The sequence below is a fragment of the Pangasianodon hypophthalmus genome, chromosome 25, assembly GCF_027358585.1.
Source record: "Pangasianodon hypophthalmus isolate fPanHyp1 chromosome 25, fPanHyp1.pri, whole genome shotgun sequence".
In the NCBI taxonomy this organism is placed as follows: domain Eukaryota; kingdom Metazoa; phylum Chordata; class Actinopteri; order Siluriformes; family Pangasiidae; genus Pangasianodon; species Pangasianodon hypophthalmus.
The window spans coordinates 27,660-47,350 of NC_069734.1; the positions used below are offsets into that span (position 1 = coordinate 27,660).

At 41.4% G+C, this 19,691-nt stretch overlaps 1 protein-coding gene across 1 annotated transcript; it reads right to left on the bottom strand.

Annotated features, from left to right (window-relative positions):
* Positions 1–230: 230 nt before the first annotated feature.
* vstm2b (V-set and transmembrane domain containing 2B) lies at positions 231–19,249 on the bottom strand. Its single transcript, XM_026910076.3, has 5 exons — positions 18,667–19,249; positions 18,248–18,423; positions 17,757–17,786; positions 16,959–17,304; positions 231–608 (listed from the first exon to the last, which is right to left on the bottom strand). Exons 1-5 carry the CDS (start codon positions 18,725–18,727, stop codon positions 538–540), a joined length of 684 nt encoding a protein of 227 aa, XP_026765877.1. The 5' UTR covers positions 18,728–19,249; the 3' UTR covers positions 231–537.
* Between the last annotated feature and the right edge of the window lie 442 nt (positions 19,250–19,691).

The window sequence follows — 19,691 nt, forward strand, 5'->3', positions numbered from 1 at the left end:
CAAAAATAAAACACTGAAACACATTGTATTATTTTACTAAACAAACTTTTCCAAAAACTGAAAAAATTCATAAAATAATCAAATAAAAAAGGCAATAAAAATACTCTAAATTACAATGTAAGGGGATTAAATAATGTGTGAGGAACAGTGGTGCATCCATTCTGAGTGTGTGTTTGTATGTGTGTGTGTGTTTGTTGGACATTGATGTGAGTGCTAATTCACCTAGTCTCATATTTGTATATACTGTATATATATATATATATATATATATATATATATATATGTATATATATATGTGCGTGTGTGTAAATATTTTTTCATGCACCTCATATGGTCCAATTATCATCAAACTGTGTAAATAATCAAAAAATTTTCCAGTTGTTCTTTTTCTCTCATTTCTTTTTGCTCTGCTCTGCATATTTAATGTGCTGAAACAGTGAACTGATCATATTTATTGGTCTGTTTGCATGGTTATTGATGTCCCGGTGTTTGGTAGATAAAGGATTGGCATTTGTTTTTTGTCGTTGTCATTTTCATTCAGAAGAGTGTGTAAAAGATCAGCAGCATGATGCACATCAGCGGCTCCACAGTCACCATGGCAACGGAACCTAAACAACACCACAAATACAAAAAAACACTGTTACTGTTCAGTTTGCTGAAATCAGAGCTTACACACCATGTAAATTATCAAACAGGATGCACTGCAGTCCCTCAGCTCTTTATCCAAATGTTTAGGTATATTACACATATAGAGCTGATGATAAGAACTGGGTCAATAGGTGTGTATAAGTCTCATATGCTAGCTAGTAATGCTGTAAATATAATTAATGTAAACATTCAAAGTGGTAGTTTAAAAATATCCCAAAAGGAATAGTGTGTTCTTGGCAGTGCTGGCTTTAAGCTCTGAGCAACATGCATGGCACTAATTTACACCTAATTTTACTAATTTACACAAAACCGGCCAGCACTAATCACTGCAATTTTTCACTTTATGCACCTTTTTTCTGCGGAGACAGAACACTTTAATGTGAGCGTTTAAGCCTAGTGCACACTACACAATTTTAGCTCCAATAATCCAGGCGTGACTCATTTTTTGTGCTAGGTGACTACACCCCCTCCGCTCGGTGACTACTGCTCGCTCCTGGGTGCACCATCCAGTGGTGCAATTTTCTCAGTCTGTGAGAGAAAAAGATATTTCCAGGTATGTTTGGTTTTCTTTGCAATGAATCATGTAGTTTGAAACCCATGTGACTAGTTGGAAGTACAGTGAAGAGAACGAAGCAGTGAAAGCCCAAGAGTAACTCAAATTCATCTGCTTTCATGCATTGCATATTCCTGAATTCATTTTCCTGATCATCCAGATCTTCCACTATTTGTGTCAAAATGTAAGCACAACAAAAATGCTTCTATAAGAAATTATCTTGCGTGTCAAATCCAAATGATTGTTGACAACAGAAAAAATAAAGCCAAATACAACATGATTCCTACCTATGCAAAGTATAAAAATAACGAACCAATATTTTTCTCTATGTTTTCTCGTATTTTTCTTTTTTTTCTTGTTTTCATTAAAAATAGCAGCAAAGTCACATGACAGGGTTTGGAGATCAGGTGTGTTTCAGTGGGGGATCTCTCCAGGTGAAAGACAGCAACCTGTTCTCACTCCCAACATGTCAAATATTGAAGCCTATAGTGCCACTGCACACACACACACAAAATGGCTTCACTATACTCATGTGCTCAGTAATTCTGTGGTTACCAGTGAAAGTCCATTTCCTTCAGCTCTCCAATGCAAAAAGTAAACACATTTACTGGCTTTGTGGATGAATCTTGTGCTTTGAAGGTGAGTGTGTGAACAAAGCACAGTCCATAATAAAGGATAACACATTCTTGATTTTCTATTTATGTTGTTCTTCAGTGCTAGAGCCATTTGCATAGGATCATAGTATTTTAATTATGATATTTATCAGTAAGCAATGGTTTATTACTTGTTTGTGGAAATCTTTTCATTAATGTTATTTCTGGTACACTATGATGTTGGCAAATAAAAACACTTCCCTGAGTTTTGGGGAAATTTATTTACCTGAGTGATGTCCAGTTTGCACCACGCATGTGCAGTGTAAATTTGGGAGGGGATGAGGTTCGGTAGCAAAGATCTGTACCACGCATGTGTTAATGGTTTACAGCTTGATTCAAATTGCCACACACATGCAAAAATGAGAATTTTCTTCTAGCCCTGACTTAATATGTAATATTATTTTCCAGTTTTGCAATGGTGATTGTTGGCTTTCTTTATTTTCACACATTTTTTCTCAATTTATAATTATACCATAAAGCTAATCAGGCAAACACCTGAAGATTTTCTCTGCTTAGACACACACATGATTTATTTTTAGATAGCTTGCTGTGCAGTCATTCAACATAAGGGTACGTTATGTTTGGTATTGCATACTTATTTTAATTCATGCCCAAGGTGTTCTGCTGTAAATGTAATATTAAGATACAGAAAAATGTCACGGTTCATATCCTGCTGTGTGTTTCAGTTCAGTGTCAGTTTGTTCTGTATATAATCCAGGTTATTGGAAGGAGTTGTGGAAATTTTTAGGAAAGTTTTACACCATGGATACATTTTCTTCACTTGTTCTGCACTTACACCGATCAGCCATAACATTACAACTGCAGTATGGCAGGGCACATTATCCTGCTGAAAGAGGCCACTGCCATTAGGGAACACTGTTGTCATGAAGGGGTGTACTTGGCCTGAAACAATGTTTAGGTAGTGAAGTGAAGTGAAGTGACTTGTGGCCTAGTATGGTGACCCATACTCGGAATTTGTGCTCTGCATTTAACCCATCCAAGTGCGCGCGCACACACGCGCACACACACGCACACGCACCGGAGCAGTGGGCAGCCTTTTTTGCTGTGGCACCGGGGGAGCAGTTTGGGGGTTCGGTGCCTTGCTCAAGGGTCTCACCTCAGTGGTGGTATTGAGGGTGGGAGAGAGCACTGGTCATTCACTCCCCCCACCTACAATCTCTGCCAGACCCGAGACTCAAACCCACAACCTTCAGGTTCACCTTCGGGTTACAAGACCGACTCTCTATCCATTAGGCCACGACTGCCCCAGGTGGCAGGTAGGTGGCAGGTAGGTGGCAGGTAGGTGGCAGGTAAGTGGTACGTGTCAAAGTAACATCCACATGAATGCCAGGACCTGAGGTTTCCCAGCAGAATATTGCCCAGGGCATCACACATTACACCCATAGCGCAAGACCTGCTGTTTTGGAGATACTCTGACCCAGTCGTCTAGACATCACAATCTGGCCCGTGTCAAAATTACTCAGCTCCTTACGCTTGCCCATTTTTCCTGTTTCCAATACATCAGACTGTTCACTTGCTGCCTAATATATCCCACCCCGTTACAGGTACCATTGTAATGAGAATCAGTGTTATTCACTTCACCTGTCAGTGGTTTTAATGTTATGGCTGATCATTGTATATTAAAATACAAACAAACCATTGCTGACAAACCTTTGTATGATAATGTATTTACCTGCCTGTGTCAAATCTCTGAATCAGCTCTGTTTCTTTCAACAACCTTATGGTTAGAATATAACTCTTATCTAACCCTTACAGTATGTGTATAGTTGCATGCAGGCTATACACTGGTTTTGCATTTAAGCAAGTTACATTAAAAAGATAGAGTGTAGTAGAATTTTTGTCATGCAAAATACAAGCCTTCTGTTTCTCTGGGTGTCTTTTGTTTTTTCCTTTTGTCTTGTTTGTAAATTAGCTATAGCATTCCCTGTGGAACCCAGTATTCACCAAAGTATCCTGAAGATGAATTAAACTTATATTTCAGCACATTTTTGGCAGCTGCATTTTCTATTGTGTTAAGGTCCAAACACTGCTGTGCATTATAGATCAAACTTTGGCCAACTTTTTTTTTTACTGTAAATATGATCACAGCTCTATCTGTTTTGGACGTTACATGACTGCAGGACTCCATATTAGATTCATCTACATGTTAATATTTCAGTGTTTTTTTTCTGTTATTGTCACTGCTGCATCAGCAGACAACTGCTAGGCTGCTAGACAGTTAAATAGGTAACGTGAAAAATAGACGTGTTTTGAAGACATTATACATGACATTTCTTACAATGCATCTGTTTTGCATTTCTTGGAAATCTGAAAGACATCAATAATAATAATAATAATAATAATAATAATAATAATAATAATTTTGCAGTCAAATGTGTACATTTACACTGCAGTTTGCTCTGTCCATCAAGTAATCTGATTGGCTTACTTTCTCTTGAAGAGCTCTGACTGGATCTCTCTATATTGGTGTCATGAGAGTTGCCTGTACAGAGTTAATCTGTATGACTTTAGAAAAATATGTGGAAATCTTTATTGGCAATGTTTTTCACTCTGTTAAATGCATTTACTTTTTGCATCAAGGAGATGAAGCAAATGGGCAAATGGACAGGATTACAGAACACATCAGTGCAGTGATGCTAAAGTCTCCCTTCTGTGTGTGTGTGTGTGTGTGTGTGTGTTTGCAGTGGCATTAAAGGATTCTGTTTATGCTTAAATATTTGTTGGAAGAGAGTAAGAATGGACTGAAAACACGCACATACACCTTCAGCTAAACAAACACACAGACACACACCTTCAGCTAAATAAACATACACACTCACATTCAGCTAAATACATACACACACCTTCAGCTAAATAAACACACACATACACACACACACCTTCAGCTAAATACACACACACACACATACACACACACACACCTTCAGCTAAATACACACACTCGCCTTCAGCTAAATACACACACAATCACACACATATGCACACACACAAACACACACCCCTTCAGCTAAATCAACACACACACATACCCCTTCAGCTAAACACACACCCCTTCAGCTAAACACACACCCCTTCAGCTAAATAAACACACATACACACACACGCACCTTCAGCTAAATACACATACACACACGCACACGCTCACGCTCACCTTCAGCTAAATAAACACACATGCACACACACACCTTCAGCTAAACAAACACACACACACACACCTTCAGCTAAATACACATACACACACATATGCACAGTCACCTTCAGCTAAATACAAACACCTTCAGCTAAATAAACACACATACACACTAATTTTCAGCTAAATAAAAACACATATATCTTCAGATAAATAAACACACAAACATCTTCAGCTAAATATATACACACACACACCTTCAGCTAAATATACACACACACACCTCCAGCTAAATACACACACACACACACCTTCAGCTAAACACACATACACACACATTAAGCTAAACACACACACATACACACACAAACATTCAGCTAAACACACCCACACACAAACACACACAGCTTCAGGCAAACATACACACACATAAACAACCTCGGGTAAACACACACGCCTGCAGCTAAACATACCATCACCTTGCTGCTAAACTACTCAGTAGTGTTTACAGCTCATCACTGCAATAGCTTTCCCACACAACACTGTTCTGTTATCACTGCAATGTATAACTATTGTACTGTGTATTCACTGTTCTAAGTATTTATTATTCTTTATATTTTGTTTGCACTTATTGTCTCACACTTTTCTCACACTGTTGTACATTTGCACTTTATGGAGTCTGGTGTACTGTACTACTGCCCTGTTCTGTGTTGCACCATGGTCCTGGAGAAATGGCATTTTATTGAGACACACAGGTTCAGATAAATACACAGACACACCTTCAGCTAAACACACACACACACATACACACTCACGCACACACACAACCCTGCAGCAAAATATATACACACGCCTTCATCTAAATACAAACACCTTCAAATAAAAACATACACATACCTTCAGCTAAACACACACACACCTTTAGCTAAACACACACTTGCAGTTAAACACACAAACACACACCTTCAGCTAAATACACAGCTTCAACTAAACACACACACACACACACACTTGCAGCTAATCACACACACACACACCTTCAGCTAAATACACAAAACTTCAGATAAATACACACAGCTTCAGCTAATAAAATACACACACATAAACACACACACACACACACACACACACCTTCAGCTAAACACATGTATGTTCAGCTAAACACACAGAGCTTTAGCTAAACACACAGCATCGGATAAACCCACACACACCTTCACCTAAACAAACATACACACACATTCAGATAAAAAACACACACGATCACACACACATTCAGCTAAACAAACACACACATCCTCAGCAAAACACAGACATTTAGATAAAAAAACACACATACCTTCAGCTAAACACACACACACACACACATCTTCAGCTAAACAAACACACACACACTCCCCTTCATATAAATACACACCCACACACATTCAGCTAAACACACACAGCTTCAGCTAAAACACAAACACACACACCAAAATACACACACCTGCAGCTAAATACACACAGCTTCAGCTAAACACACACAAACTTTCAGGTAAATACACACACACCTTCAGCTAAACACACACAGCTTCAGCTAAAAACACACACACCTGCAGATAAATACACACAGCTTCAGCTCAACACACACAGACACACACACACACCTTCAGCCAAATACACACACCTGCAGCTAAATACACACGGCTTCAGGTAAACACACACACACCTCTACAGGTAAACATACACACGCATTCAGTTAAACATACACAGCTTCAGGTAAAACACACACCTTCAGCTAAACAAACACAGCTTCAGATATACACTCATTCACCCACCCACACAAATACACCTTCAGCTAAAAGTACACACATATCGTCAGCTAAACACACGAACTTTCATCTAAACAAACACACCTTCAGCTAAATACACACACGTTCAGCTAAATATACACAGCTTCAACTAAACACACACACACACTTGCAACAAAACACACAAACACACACCTTCAGCTAAATAAACAGCTTCAACTAAACACACACACATACACACTTGCAGCTAATCACACACACACCTTCAGCTAAATACACACAGCTTCAGCTAAACACACACATGTTCAGCCAAACACACACACACAGCTTTAACTAAACACACAGCTTCAGATAAACACACACACACCTTCAGCTAAACAAACATTCTCACACATTCAGATTAAACACACACCTCTGCAGGTAAGCACACACACAGCTTCAGGTAAAACACACAGACACACACACACCTGCAGCTAAATAAACACACATTCATCTAAACACATACACCTTCAGCTAAACACATACACCACACACATCTTCAGCTAAACACATACACCACACACATCTTCAGCTAAACACACAGCTTCAGATACACACTCACTCACACACACATACACCCACCCACCCACACACCTTTCGCTAAAATCACACACATCACCAGCTAAACATACACACTTTCCTGAAAAAATACACCCACCCACCTCCAGCTAAACACACCCACTCACTCAACAACTCACCCACACGCACTCACCTTCAACTAAACAATCAAGCACACACACACACACCTTCAACTAAGCAATCACACACTCCTTCAGCTAAACACACACATACACACTCCTTCAGCTTCAGTCTGCTTTCAACATGCTGCATAATAAAGTCAGATATGCTTCAAAAAATATTTTTTATATCATGTAAACACAGTTTCAGCTAAACACACACACACACCTGCAGCTAAACATACACACATTCAGATATACACTCACACACACGCATGCACACACACCGTTAGCCAAAAATACGCACATCGCCAGCTTAACACACACACTTTCCTGAAAAAATACACACAACCACACACTTCCAGCTCCAACTTCCACACCCCCCCCTTCATCTAAATACACACACCTTAAGCTAAACACACACACACTTTCCTGAAAGAACACACACACTTACACACCTCCAGCTAAACACACACACACACACACACACAAAACCCTTCAGCTTCAGTCTGCATTACACATCAGATATTCTTCAAAAAAATATTGTTTATACCATATGAGGTGAAATAAACATTTAAACATCCTTAAACTTCAAGTCAAGAAAGGCTACAATGGTTAAAAACTCACATTTCTTGTAAGCACACTGTTTTCCTATAACCAATACGTTAATATACCACCAGCATGTTAATTTTCCTACGAGGGAGAAAAACATACTGGACCAGATGTACAGTAACGTGAAGAGTGCATACAAGGCTGCACTCCAACCCCACTTAGGACAGTCTGACCACATCTCAGTGTTCCGCTACCCCACATACAGACAGCTCCTCAAGTAAGCCCTCCCAGTAAGTAAAACTGTAAAAGTGTGGAAGAATCTGATCAGGTGCTTCAGGACTGCTTTGAGTGCACTGAGTGGGAGTTGTTTAAGAACACTGCTATGTGTGAGGACTGTACTCTTGACCTGAATGATTTCACTTCAGTAGTAACCATCTACATAAGCCCCTGCATTGACGACATTGTGCCCACTAAACAGATCTGGACATACCCCAACCAAAAGCAATGGATAAACTGTGAGGTTTGATCCATGCTGCATGCCCGCTCCACTGCATTTGTCTCAGGTAATGCCAGTGACTAAAAGAAGGCCAGATATTACTGTCAATGAGCCATAAGGGATGCCAAGAGACAATACAGACGGAGGCCGGAATGTCACTACACCACCACTGACACCTGGCGCATGTGGCAAGGATTACAAAACATCACAGCCTATCAAAGCAAAAGCAAGGGTGTGATCATTGATGGCCACATCGCACCAGATGAGTTCAACAAATTCTATGCCCACTTTGAGGCCCTCAATACTGAGCCACTGGGGAGTAAGCTGGTTAGTGGGAGCACGCAGAACCCACCATTCACAGTCTCATCTGCAGATATGGCAAAGACTTTTAAGAAAATAAACCCATGGAAAACAGCTGGCCCAGAAAAAAATCCCTGGATGAGCACTCAGAACCTGCTCATCAATGCTAGCTGATGTCTTCATGGATATATTCAACTTGTGCCTTGCACAAGCCTCAATTCCCTCTTGCTTGAAGAGGACCACCATTGAACCACTGCCAAAAAAATGAAAAAGCAACCTGTCTCAATGACTACCATCTCATTGCACTGACTCCAATAGTGATGAAGTGCTTTGAGAGAATAGTCATGAGTCACATCCAGAGCATCACACCAGTCACTCTGTACCCTCTCCAGTTAGCGTACAGACCACAGGTCCACAGAGGATGCAGTCAGCACAACAATACAGACTGCTCTCACACACCTAAAGAATAAAGACAGCTATGTTCAAATGCTGTTTATCGACTATAGCTCAGCATTCAACACGGAGATACCATCTAAACTCATTAACAAGCTTTGCACCTTTGGTGTACCACCCACCTCTGCAGCTAGATTCTGGACTTTCTAATGGGCAGGCCCCAGTTTGTTCGAATAAGGAACCACACATCCAGGACAATAACTATAAACTTAGGAATTTCACAGGGCTGCGTGCTGAGCCCCATGCTCTACACGCTCTTCACCAATGACTGTGTGGCCTCCCAGAACAACACCAGCATCATCAATTTTGCTGATGATACAACAGTCATTGGACTAATAACTGGGGGTTACGAGACAGCGTACAGGAGAGAAGTGGCTGACCTATTGAAGTGGTGTCAGGAAAACAATCTCTGCCTAAATGTAAATAAAACAAAGATTGTTGATAAAAGTGCTCACTCCAGCTACAGACATCAGTGCTCACTCTCTCTACCTCTGTCTCGATAATGTGCAGAACCACTGCACATTGGCAAGACAGAGGTGGAGAAAGTGAGCACTTTCAAATTCCTTGGTGTTCACATCACTTGGGGTCACAACACTACACAGTGAAGTAAAGAAATCTTGATGGCGTCTGTACTTCTTGAGAAGGCTGAGGAAATTTGGCATGCCAAGCAGAATGCACAGCAGCTTCTACAGGTGTACAATCAAGGGCATTTTCACCAGCTCCATCACAGTCTGGTATGGAAGCTGCAAAGCTCAGAACCGTAAGGCTCTACAGCAGGTGGTGAGAGCTGTCCAAACCACCTTTGGAACAGCCTTACCAATGCTGGAGAGCCTCTACCAGTCCAGAGTCATCAGGAGAGCCCACGACATCATTAAGGACACGTAGCCACCCCAACACAGCCTATTCACACTCCTACCGCCAGGCAGCGCAAAAGCAAGAACAGGCCATCAGGATTGTGAACAACTCTCATCCACTACCCCTCCCCCAACACTGCAGACACAGTTTGCCCTCTGATCTTGAGATGTGCCAAGCTTTACCCCACCCTGCCTTACCACACAGACACATTTACAAATGAGAACAAAACCATGGACCACTATTAAGCCTATCTCTGCAGGCCTTTGCACATGTTTACATTGCACATATACACTTTATTGCACATGAATGTCTCATGTTTACAATGGATGTATACACTTTGTCTTACACAGTTTTTTTGCACTATTTATAATTTAGGTTTTTGTGTTTTCTTTATGTCCTGTTTAAAGTATGTCAGAAGTTGCTGGGAGGATTTGCAGAGTATGAATTTCATAATACTGTGTAACAGACTGTTTCCTGTACATATGACAACTCATGAATCTTGAAACTACATGAGCCAATACACTAGCATACTAGATAGTATTTGCCTGGAAAAAAAACAGCAATGGCAACATTCAACAAATAGGAGCTAGAAGATTCCACCAGATCTTTAAGGTCTGGTGTTTGGTTGAAGTTTGGCTTCTCTGAAGGTTATGACACTAACGGCCAGTGAGTGATGGACAGAAACATTACAGTGTGCACAATTCACCAAATACATGTACAATACACCTGCCCTAGTACCACAAACATATGCCTACACACACACACACACACTGTGCTAATTCAAACCTGGCTAAAGAAATCACCGTGGTGACAGATTCGATGGGGATGACTCTGCCAATAAGTCTAGTCCTTCTTGTCCTATGAATAAGCATGAATCCAGTGACAAAAATGAGTGGATTCCAAAAATAGTACAGTAAAACTGAACAAAAGGTACAAGTAGAAGAAGGTGCACAACAATATGTCGTTCCTCCATGTGCAAAGATCATTTGGAAGGTGGGAGAAGGGGGATTAGTGCCACTGTGAAGACTTCAGCAAACTGACAGCTGAGGTGGAAGAAGCTGTTCCTTAGCCTGCTGCTGTGACATTCGAGGCTTTTGTAGTAATCCCAAGATGGGAGAGAAGTGAACAGTCCATGGTTTGGGTGAGAGATGTCCCTGCTGATGACTCTCACCCTCTGTAGGCAACATTTGTGATAAATGTCCTCATTAGACAGTCACTGGGCACTGGTTTCACAAGCTGCTAGAAGGCTTTCTAAGCAGATACTGTACCACAAAGGGACCTAAATCTACATTCAGATTTCTGTAAAGCTGATTTGTGTCAATGCCCATTGTTTAAAGCACTATATGCAGCCCCCCCCCCCCCCAAAAGTATTGGAACTGCAAGGCCAATATAATTATATGCTATAATTTCAGCTTTCGTTTTCTGATATTAACATCTAGATGTGTTAAACAACTTAGAACATGGCAACTTTGGTGTCAGACCACCCAATTTTTAGGTGAGCAAAACTATACAAACAGACAGTCTTAAAGTAAATTAAAGTAAATAACACCTAATATTTGGTTGCATATTCCTTGCTTGCAATAACTGCATCAAGCCAGCCCCCCACAGCTTCTTTCGGTTGTTGTTTGTTTTGGGGGAGGCTTCTGCCTTCAGTCTCCTCTTCAGGAGGTGAAATGCAGCTCAATTGGGTTAAGGTCTGGTGATTGATAGATTAAGAGGATAATCTCTGCCTGTGACATAGTTCTGTTTTCGAATTGTTTGCCGGGAGATTTTTGCCTGCATCAGCATTTAAACTATAATGTTTCTTTCTTTTTTATTGATAATTTTGTGCTATTATTTTCATCTGCTGAATTTTCCACTTTCCTTTCTGCTGAATTTTCCACTTTCCTCTCTGCTGTATTTTCATTTTTTTCATTATTTTGAAGAATGCTTTTGTATTTTGTCTAAAGACAGCGAGTGGAGGCCATCCATGCCCATCTGCCCCTCTCCAGCTACAGACATCAGTGCTACCCCACTCCACAGCTCCGATCATCGCTTGGTAACCTTCACCATCACACTCCCTACCCTGTCTAAAACCTGCTATCAATACTTCTCTCCCACTTGTAGAAACCTCCACTCTATCTCCCCTTTCTCCATAGCTTCCTGCACCCTATCATCCCTTCCCGATCCTGACTCCTTTTCCTCCCTACCATTGGAGCTAGCCACAGACACTTTTCTCTCCTCACTTTCCTCATCCATGGACCTCCTCTGCCCTCTATTTTCTAAACCCAGGAAGATTTCCTGCCAGATCTTCACTTCTATCCCAACTCCTACACTACACACTGAGGATTCTCCTTCTCCTTCACTAGCACATTTTTCTAAACTAGCAACAGAAGAGATCCTGCAAGTCATCTTGTCCTGCAATCCTACCATCTGCCCATTGGATCCAATCCCTTCCACAATGCTCCAGACCATCTGTCAAGACCTCCTCTCCTTCATCACCACTATCATCAATGGCTCCATAACATCATGGTCAACAACATGGTCATGTACCAACTTCATTCAAGAGAGCAAGGGTTATTCCCATCGTGAAGAAACCCACTCTGGATCCCTCTGACATCAGCAACTACCAACCAGTATCACTTCTCTCTTTTCTTTCTAAAACCCTTGAATGAACTGTCTACAATCAACTGTCTCTCTATCTCTCACAGAACAACCTCCAAGATCCCAACCAGTCTGGATTCAAACCGGCACACTCCACAGAGACTGCCCTTTTTGCCGTCACTGAGAAGCTACATGCTGCTAGATCAGCCAAACTGCCTTCAGTCCTCATCCTCCTTGACCTTTCATTTGACACAGTGAACCACAAGACTCTCTTGTCCACCCTCATGAGGCTAGGAATTCATGGTGCAGTGTGGCAATGGTAGGCTATATCCGGTGACATGGAGGGGATCCACATCTGCTCCCCGCCGACTCTCCACTGGTGTCCCACAAAACTCAGTACTTGGTCCATTTCTGTTCTCCCTCTCTGCTCGATCTCTTGGTGTGGTCAGATCCTCACAAGTGTTTTTCATACCACTGCTATGCGGATGACTCTTAACTCATCCTCTACTTCCCTTCCTCAGACACTAATGTTTCTGCTTGGATATCAGCATGTCTGGCAGACATCTCATCATGGATGGCAGCTCATCAGCTGAAACTGAATAGCAGCAAAACTGAACTGCTGTTCATCCCAGGTGATTCATCCCCATGTCAGGATCTTGCAATCTCCCTGGAAAACTCTCTGATCTCGGCTTACATTACTGCATGCAACCTTGTGGTAACCATGGAACACAGGCCACACAGGTGCTTGTTCAGTCCCTTGTCATTTCAAGACTGGACTAATTCAACTCATTGCTCCTATTGCTATTCATTGCAACTATTGCTCCTGGCAGGTCTGCCTCTGAACGCCATTCGACCTCTGCAACTGATCCAGAATGCAGCTGCACAACTGGATTTCAACCATCCTAAGTTCTCCCATACCACTCCATTGCTGCGCTCCCTCCACTGGCTTCCTGTAGCTGCCTGCATCAGATTTAAAACACTGATGCTTGCCTAAAAAGCCAAAAATGGACTAACACCCACTTATCTCAAAGCACTTATCATATTCTGCATGGCACCACGCTCCCTCCGATCCTCTAGCACTGCTCAACTGGTCCCACCATCTCTCAGGGTACAAGGAAGGCATGCATTGAGACTCTTATCTGTTCTGGCACCAAGGTGGTGGAATGAACTTCCCCTAGATATCCGAACAGCTGAGTCACTGGCAGTCTTCAAATGACATCTAAAGACTTACCTCTTCCTAAAGTACTTAAATTTAGCACTTTAAAAAAAAAAACTTTGTATAGTTTGAGCACTTGTTATTATATTACCTCCCCAACAGAGTTTTTGGACTGATGGTATTCTTAGTTTGTGACCTAGGGTACCAGTATCAGAATTTATTGATAGAGACTTCAAAGAACTTTTGTAAGTTGCTCTGGATAAGAGCATCTGCCAAATGCCATAAATGTAAATGTAAATGTAAATGCTAAGGCTTTTGCATTTACATTTACCCACTGAAGCACCACTCCTCTCTGCTTCACTTGTCTAACAGGTTTGCTCTCCTCAGTGAAGCACCTGAAAGAGAAACCTGAAAGAGCTCTGGTTAGACTCTGTCTTAAGGCATGTGAAATTAGCTAGGCCTTTAGGGGCACGAGCAGCACTAGTTAGGTGTATACCAGGAGCCAGGGCACCGGACATAGCAGGTAATCTTAGGGTTTTAGACAAGAATAGGTTTTCAAAGATAGTTATTCATGTAGGAGCTAATGGTATTCACCTTCATCAGTCAATTCAATTCAGTTTTATTTGTATAGAGCTTTTAACAGTGGACATTGTCACAAAGCAGCTTTGTGACGATTTGTCACAAAGTTAGCGCTATACAAATAAAATTGAATTGAATTGACTTGTCTAGTTTAAAACTTTCCACTTTTTCTTCCTGACGAAGTCCTTTGTTGTGTTGGCAGTGTGTTTTGGGTCGTTGTCTTGCTGCATGATGAAGTTACATTGGATGAATTTCTCTGTAAATTGGCAGACAGTATGTTTCCGTAGACTTCTGGTGATTTCACTGAATGTTGTTTTTGGGTTTTTCTTCCTGTGCAATGGCTCTGATGGATTTTCTATCTTTTCTCAATTTCAAAATGGCTTGCTTTTCTCCCATAGACAGCTCTCTGTTCTTCATGTTGGTTTATCCTTTTTAACAACAAATGCAGTCCTCACAGATGAAATCCAGGACTCAAACCAAGAGTAGACACTCAGAGATATTAATTGTTTAAACAATCAATCTAACAGGACACACCTGGGCAACAAGAAACACCTGTCAGTCACATGTTTCAATATTTTTGATCACTTAAAAAATGGATGGGTTCAAACTAAGGGTGCCATGTTGTAAGTTGTTTAACACATCAAGATGTAAATATCAGAAAATGAAAGCTGAAATTCTGATCTATCATCGAATATTCATCTTTTGATCTCAAATACAAATGTCTTCAAATTAGTAGCAAATAAAAAAAAGAATCAGCCTTGTTGTTCCAATACTTTCGGGGTGAAAATTAGACAAAATAGAACTGAATAAGTTCATAAAGGGATTAAGTTTTTATATTTCATAAACCACCACATACAATGACCAACTTTAATTTGGCCCACAATTAGTTTGACCATATTTATATATTTTACACATTAAGATTAACAAACAGACTGTTGCTCCAGAAAGTCTAGGGGAATCACCACTGTGTATGCCATTATCAATTCTACCATCCTCAACAGGAGCCTGTACCACACACAGCCACCTGTCTGACTCTAATTAGCAAGCATAAAAATGTCTGCCACATGTTGGGGTAGCAGGGTGTTTAACATTCTCAGTGAATGTAAACTCAATCCAATGAAATATGTTGCTTGCTTCAGTGTTAAGCAGCTCTTTATTATTAGTTCACCAGAAGACCTAGTGCCATGATCTGTATGGTGGTTGGACATGTCCCGAACAGGCTGCACCTTGTTGGGGACATATAGGAGTCAGTCAAGTACAGCAGTCTGTTAATGTTTCTAGCCATAAGGGGAGACAGGTCCACTTGCATAAATCATGAAAATACCCATGGCATAATGGAGAGGATGAAGGGTAAGAAGAAGCTCTTGGAAGGCAAACCAAAGCATCTGGGGCAAAGCAACATCTGTGTGCCTGTGCTCTGAGGCATTGTGAACATGGAAATAAGCCTCCAAAAATGGAGGATCTTTAAGAAACAGTTAAATCACCTTAAAACAAGTTATATGAAAATGCCATACTTATGTAATACTGGTGGTGGAATACTTGGAGGAGACAGAAACTGGCTTGGAGGAGAAAGAGACTGGCATTGCAGTAGAGATGAAAGGTGTGTGTTGCTTACCAATCAAAGAGTAAAGGTTACACAGTATAAGCTCATAGACATGACATAGAAAACATCATCGTGAATGATAGCTAATACAGGCTAGCAATGCTAACAGATGAAAACAGACTCAAAGCCAATGGACATCACAGAACGCTATTAAAAAATGCTTGTAACGTATAAAAATACACTCATCACAGCAGAAATGATGAGAGAAGGTAATCGCCAGTTTACCTGTCACTCCAACTGTCACAATTGCTAACGCTAGAGCTTGCTTTGGTGTACAAGTCTGACATGTACAAGATGTGAAGAAGAAAGGGAAAGTTGGATTCACGACAGCAGAATTTATTGTAAATTCTGTCTCATACAGTCAGTCAGTTTTTTGAAGCTCTCAGCATGTGGGTGTACATACACAAGGAAGTATCCAAGTGATTGTCATCTCCACTAACTATTAGAAGTGGAGAAATAAAACATTTGTTACTAAATTGGTAGCTGATGCTAACCATGTTCATCAGTTTTCTGGTGCCAAATGTTTCTGCAATTTCTGCTCCAGGAAAATCACTGTGCAAATATAACACACGCAGAGAGATATAAACTGATCCTGTAATATTTACACTGATTAATCTATTTATATTTATCTAAATAATATTGATGTTAATTACATTATTAGATAATGATAATGTTTTTGTATGAAAACATTTAGAGTTCATGGAATTCTCTCTCTCTTTCTTTCTCTGTCGCTCTCTCTGTCTCTGTTTCTCTATGTATCTGACTTCCTCTGTCTCTTTTTCTCTCTCTCTCTCTCTCTCACTCTCTGTCCATGGTTTCTCTCCTGTGTGGTTTTTTTTCTCCATGTGGAGGCGCTCTTGCTCCATCACTCACCGGTCTCATGCTGCTGTCTGTTGGAGGCATTAGCAGTGTGAGGTGAGGCTGTAGTGAGGGTTGATGGTGATGATGATGGAGGGATTGCGTGGCTTTTTCCCTGATCTGGTTCGTTAGTGGCTCGTGCTGCACTCTTTAATGTCCAGCGGTTTTGAATATGAGACACGGCCTCCTCTGCAAGCATGCTGTCCCGCGGCGTCACACGAAGTGTCGCCTGCACTTTAAAGTCCTGCGTGTCATCTGAGTATAAATCTGACACACGACACTCATACACACCCTCGTCCTCCTTTCCCACCTGGGACAGGCTGAGCTTGTGGGAGATGGCATTTCCCTGCACACGCACCGTCTGAGACCAACATGACAGGAAACAATACAAGGAGACTTTAATGATATCACTGTTAATTTCTTCATTAACTATTCTCACACAACAATCAGTTTCTCACTACAGCTGCAAAGGGAAGTGTTCAGTGTACAGTGTGTATGTGTGTTTGTGTGTGGGTGTGTGTTTTATACTGTTTTAACACTTCATTATTACAGTCACAGAAAGTGAATCTAAATTAGTTATGACACTAAAGTAACAAGAAGATTGGCTCAGTAAATGACTCTGTAATGTGTACTGTGTTGCAGAGTGTGTGATTTCCTTCCTGTGTTCAGTTTACATTCAGTCCCCAAATGCAGGATTACATGATGACAGAATGGTGTATTCAACAATAACTACACTAACCTGCATACATTTTTTGGTTACCATAGTAACTCTGAAACTATCTTTGATTAAAATCCCTGTTTATTCACACTTACACTGATTTTGGTGGCATCTCGTGGAGCAACCTGTAACATAAACAACAGAGTGAGAATCTGAAACATATCACAGATCATTCTTACCACACACACACACACACACACACACACAGCTTGTAGCATTTAGCTTCATTAACAAACCACTGAAGATCCTAAAATGTTATTTTATCTATCTTAGGGGTTAATGTGTCCATATAGGTATTTATGTATAATAGAAGGGGTTAGTGTAGTGCTGAAGGGGTTAATGCGGGTCTGAAGGTGTTAGTGTAGGGCTTGAGAAGTTAGTGTAGTGCTGAAGGGGTTAGTGTAAGACTGAAAGGGTTAATGCAGGGCTGAAGGGGTTAGTGTAGGGCATAAGGGATTAGTGCAAGACTGAAGTGGTTAGTGTAGTGCTGAAGGGGATTAATGTAGGTCTGAATGGGTTCGTGCAGGACCCAAAAATCCAAAACACAGATTTCAATCTATCTAATTACTGTGCGTGTGTGTGTTACCTTGGCTCGGTTGCCTGTGTGTGTATCATGTGTGTCCCGTGGAGTCACCTCCTTTAGATACCACCACTGAATCTCTAGAGCAAACGGAGACACACCAACGGCACGAAACGCACACGGCATCTCCACGTCCTCACCCTCACACACACTCACATCTGTGGGCACTTCAGTGAAGGCAGCTATTACACACACACACAAGCATGTCAAGGCATTGCTTCAAACATTTTTTTAAATTCTTTTCATTTTAACTAACTCAATTAGAACAGTTCTATGTGTGTGTGTGTGTGTGTGTGTGTGTAAGATTGCACATTGTGAGTGCTATTGCACGTTTCCTTTTAAATGGATTTCAGCAGAAACACACTTCAAACTACCATAAAAATGTGCGAGGCACACCAGTTGTTGATGTGTGTGTGCGCTCTCACCCTCTCCGTACAGCAGTAACGGCGTGTTGAGGATGAGACAGTAAAGCCTCCGCAGCTCCATGATAACAAGCGCGCGCAGCTGTTTTATTTCCTCATGCCGGTTATTCGCTTTGATCCTCGCGCTGTTTCATTCCGGTTTAAATCCCAAACACTGAGGGAGATTATACGATCCAAAGGCGCGAGAAGCAACAATAACCACTGTGTGTGTGGGCACTTGCTGGTATAAAGCTCCGTACTGAGTAAATATTCCCGTTTTTTCCGTTAGAGGCTCCGTTATTTCCCAATGCACTTTATATCCGGTAGGAATCTCACTCCACTGCGCGCGGTTTTATGTCCGTCCATCACACACACATACACACAGACACACACAAACACATAAAATACAACAACATACAACACAAAACACACCGGCGCAACACCACAGAATCCCGAGTGCAAACACGCAAATCCGGAAAGAGCCAGACGCGCGCGCTTCACTGCTGCGGGATTTACAATGCAGCGGCAGCAGTCGCGCTTCCCGCGTGCGTGCGTCAGGACTCCTCTCGGTGCGCGATCCCCGAGTGTCTGCGAGCTTTGTGAGCCTCCCTCGCGCTCCTCCCTCTCAGAAATAGCCTTTAGACCTCAGCCTATAAGGAACGCGCGCGCACTGACGCCAAACTGCAGCAGAAGAAAAACTAAAACTGCCGATTCTCTCAAAGATTCTGTTTTAAATTTTAAGTGAGTTTAAATTCTGACACGAGATCTTCGCTGGGTCCAAAGCGGGTAGTTCCAGCAGCACTTGACCCGGAGTATGCAGTGGTCATGTGACACATTTCAGTTGAACCAAAATGGTCTTCCAAGTAGCATGGAGAAAACTGCTCATGAACAACAGCTTAGTGGAATTTTTTTTCTCCACCGGTTAATTCTGAATGAGGAAAAAGGAAAGTGTCCCTCTATTTTACAGATTATCTACAAAAATGCTTCTTTCAGCTGCTCCTGTTAGGGGTCGCCACAGCAGGTCATTGGTCCACTGCATTTGATTTGGC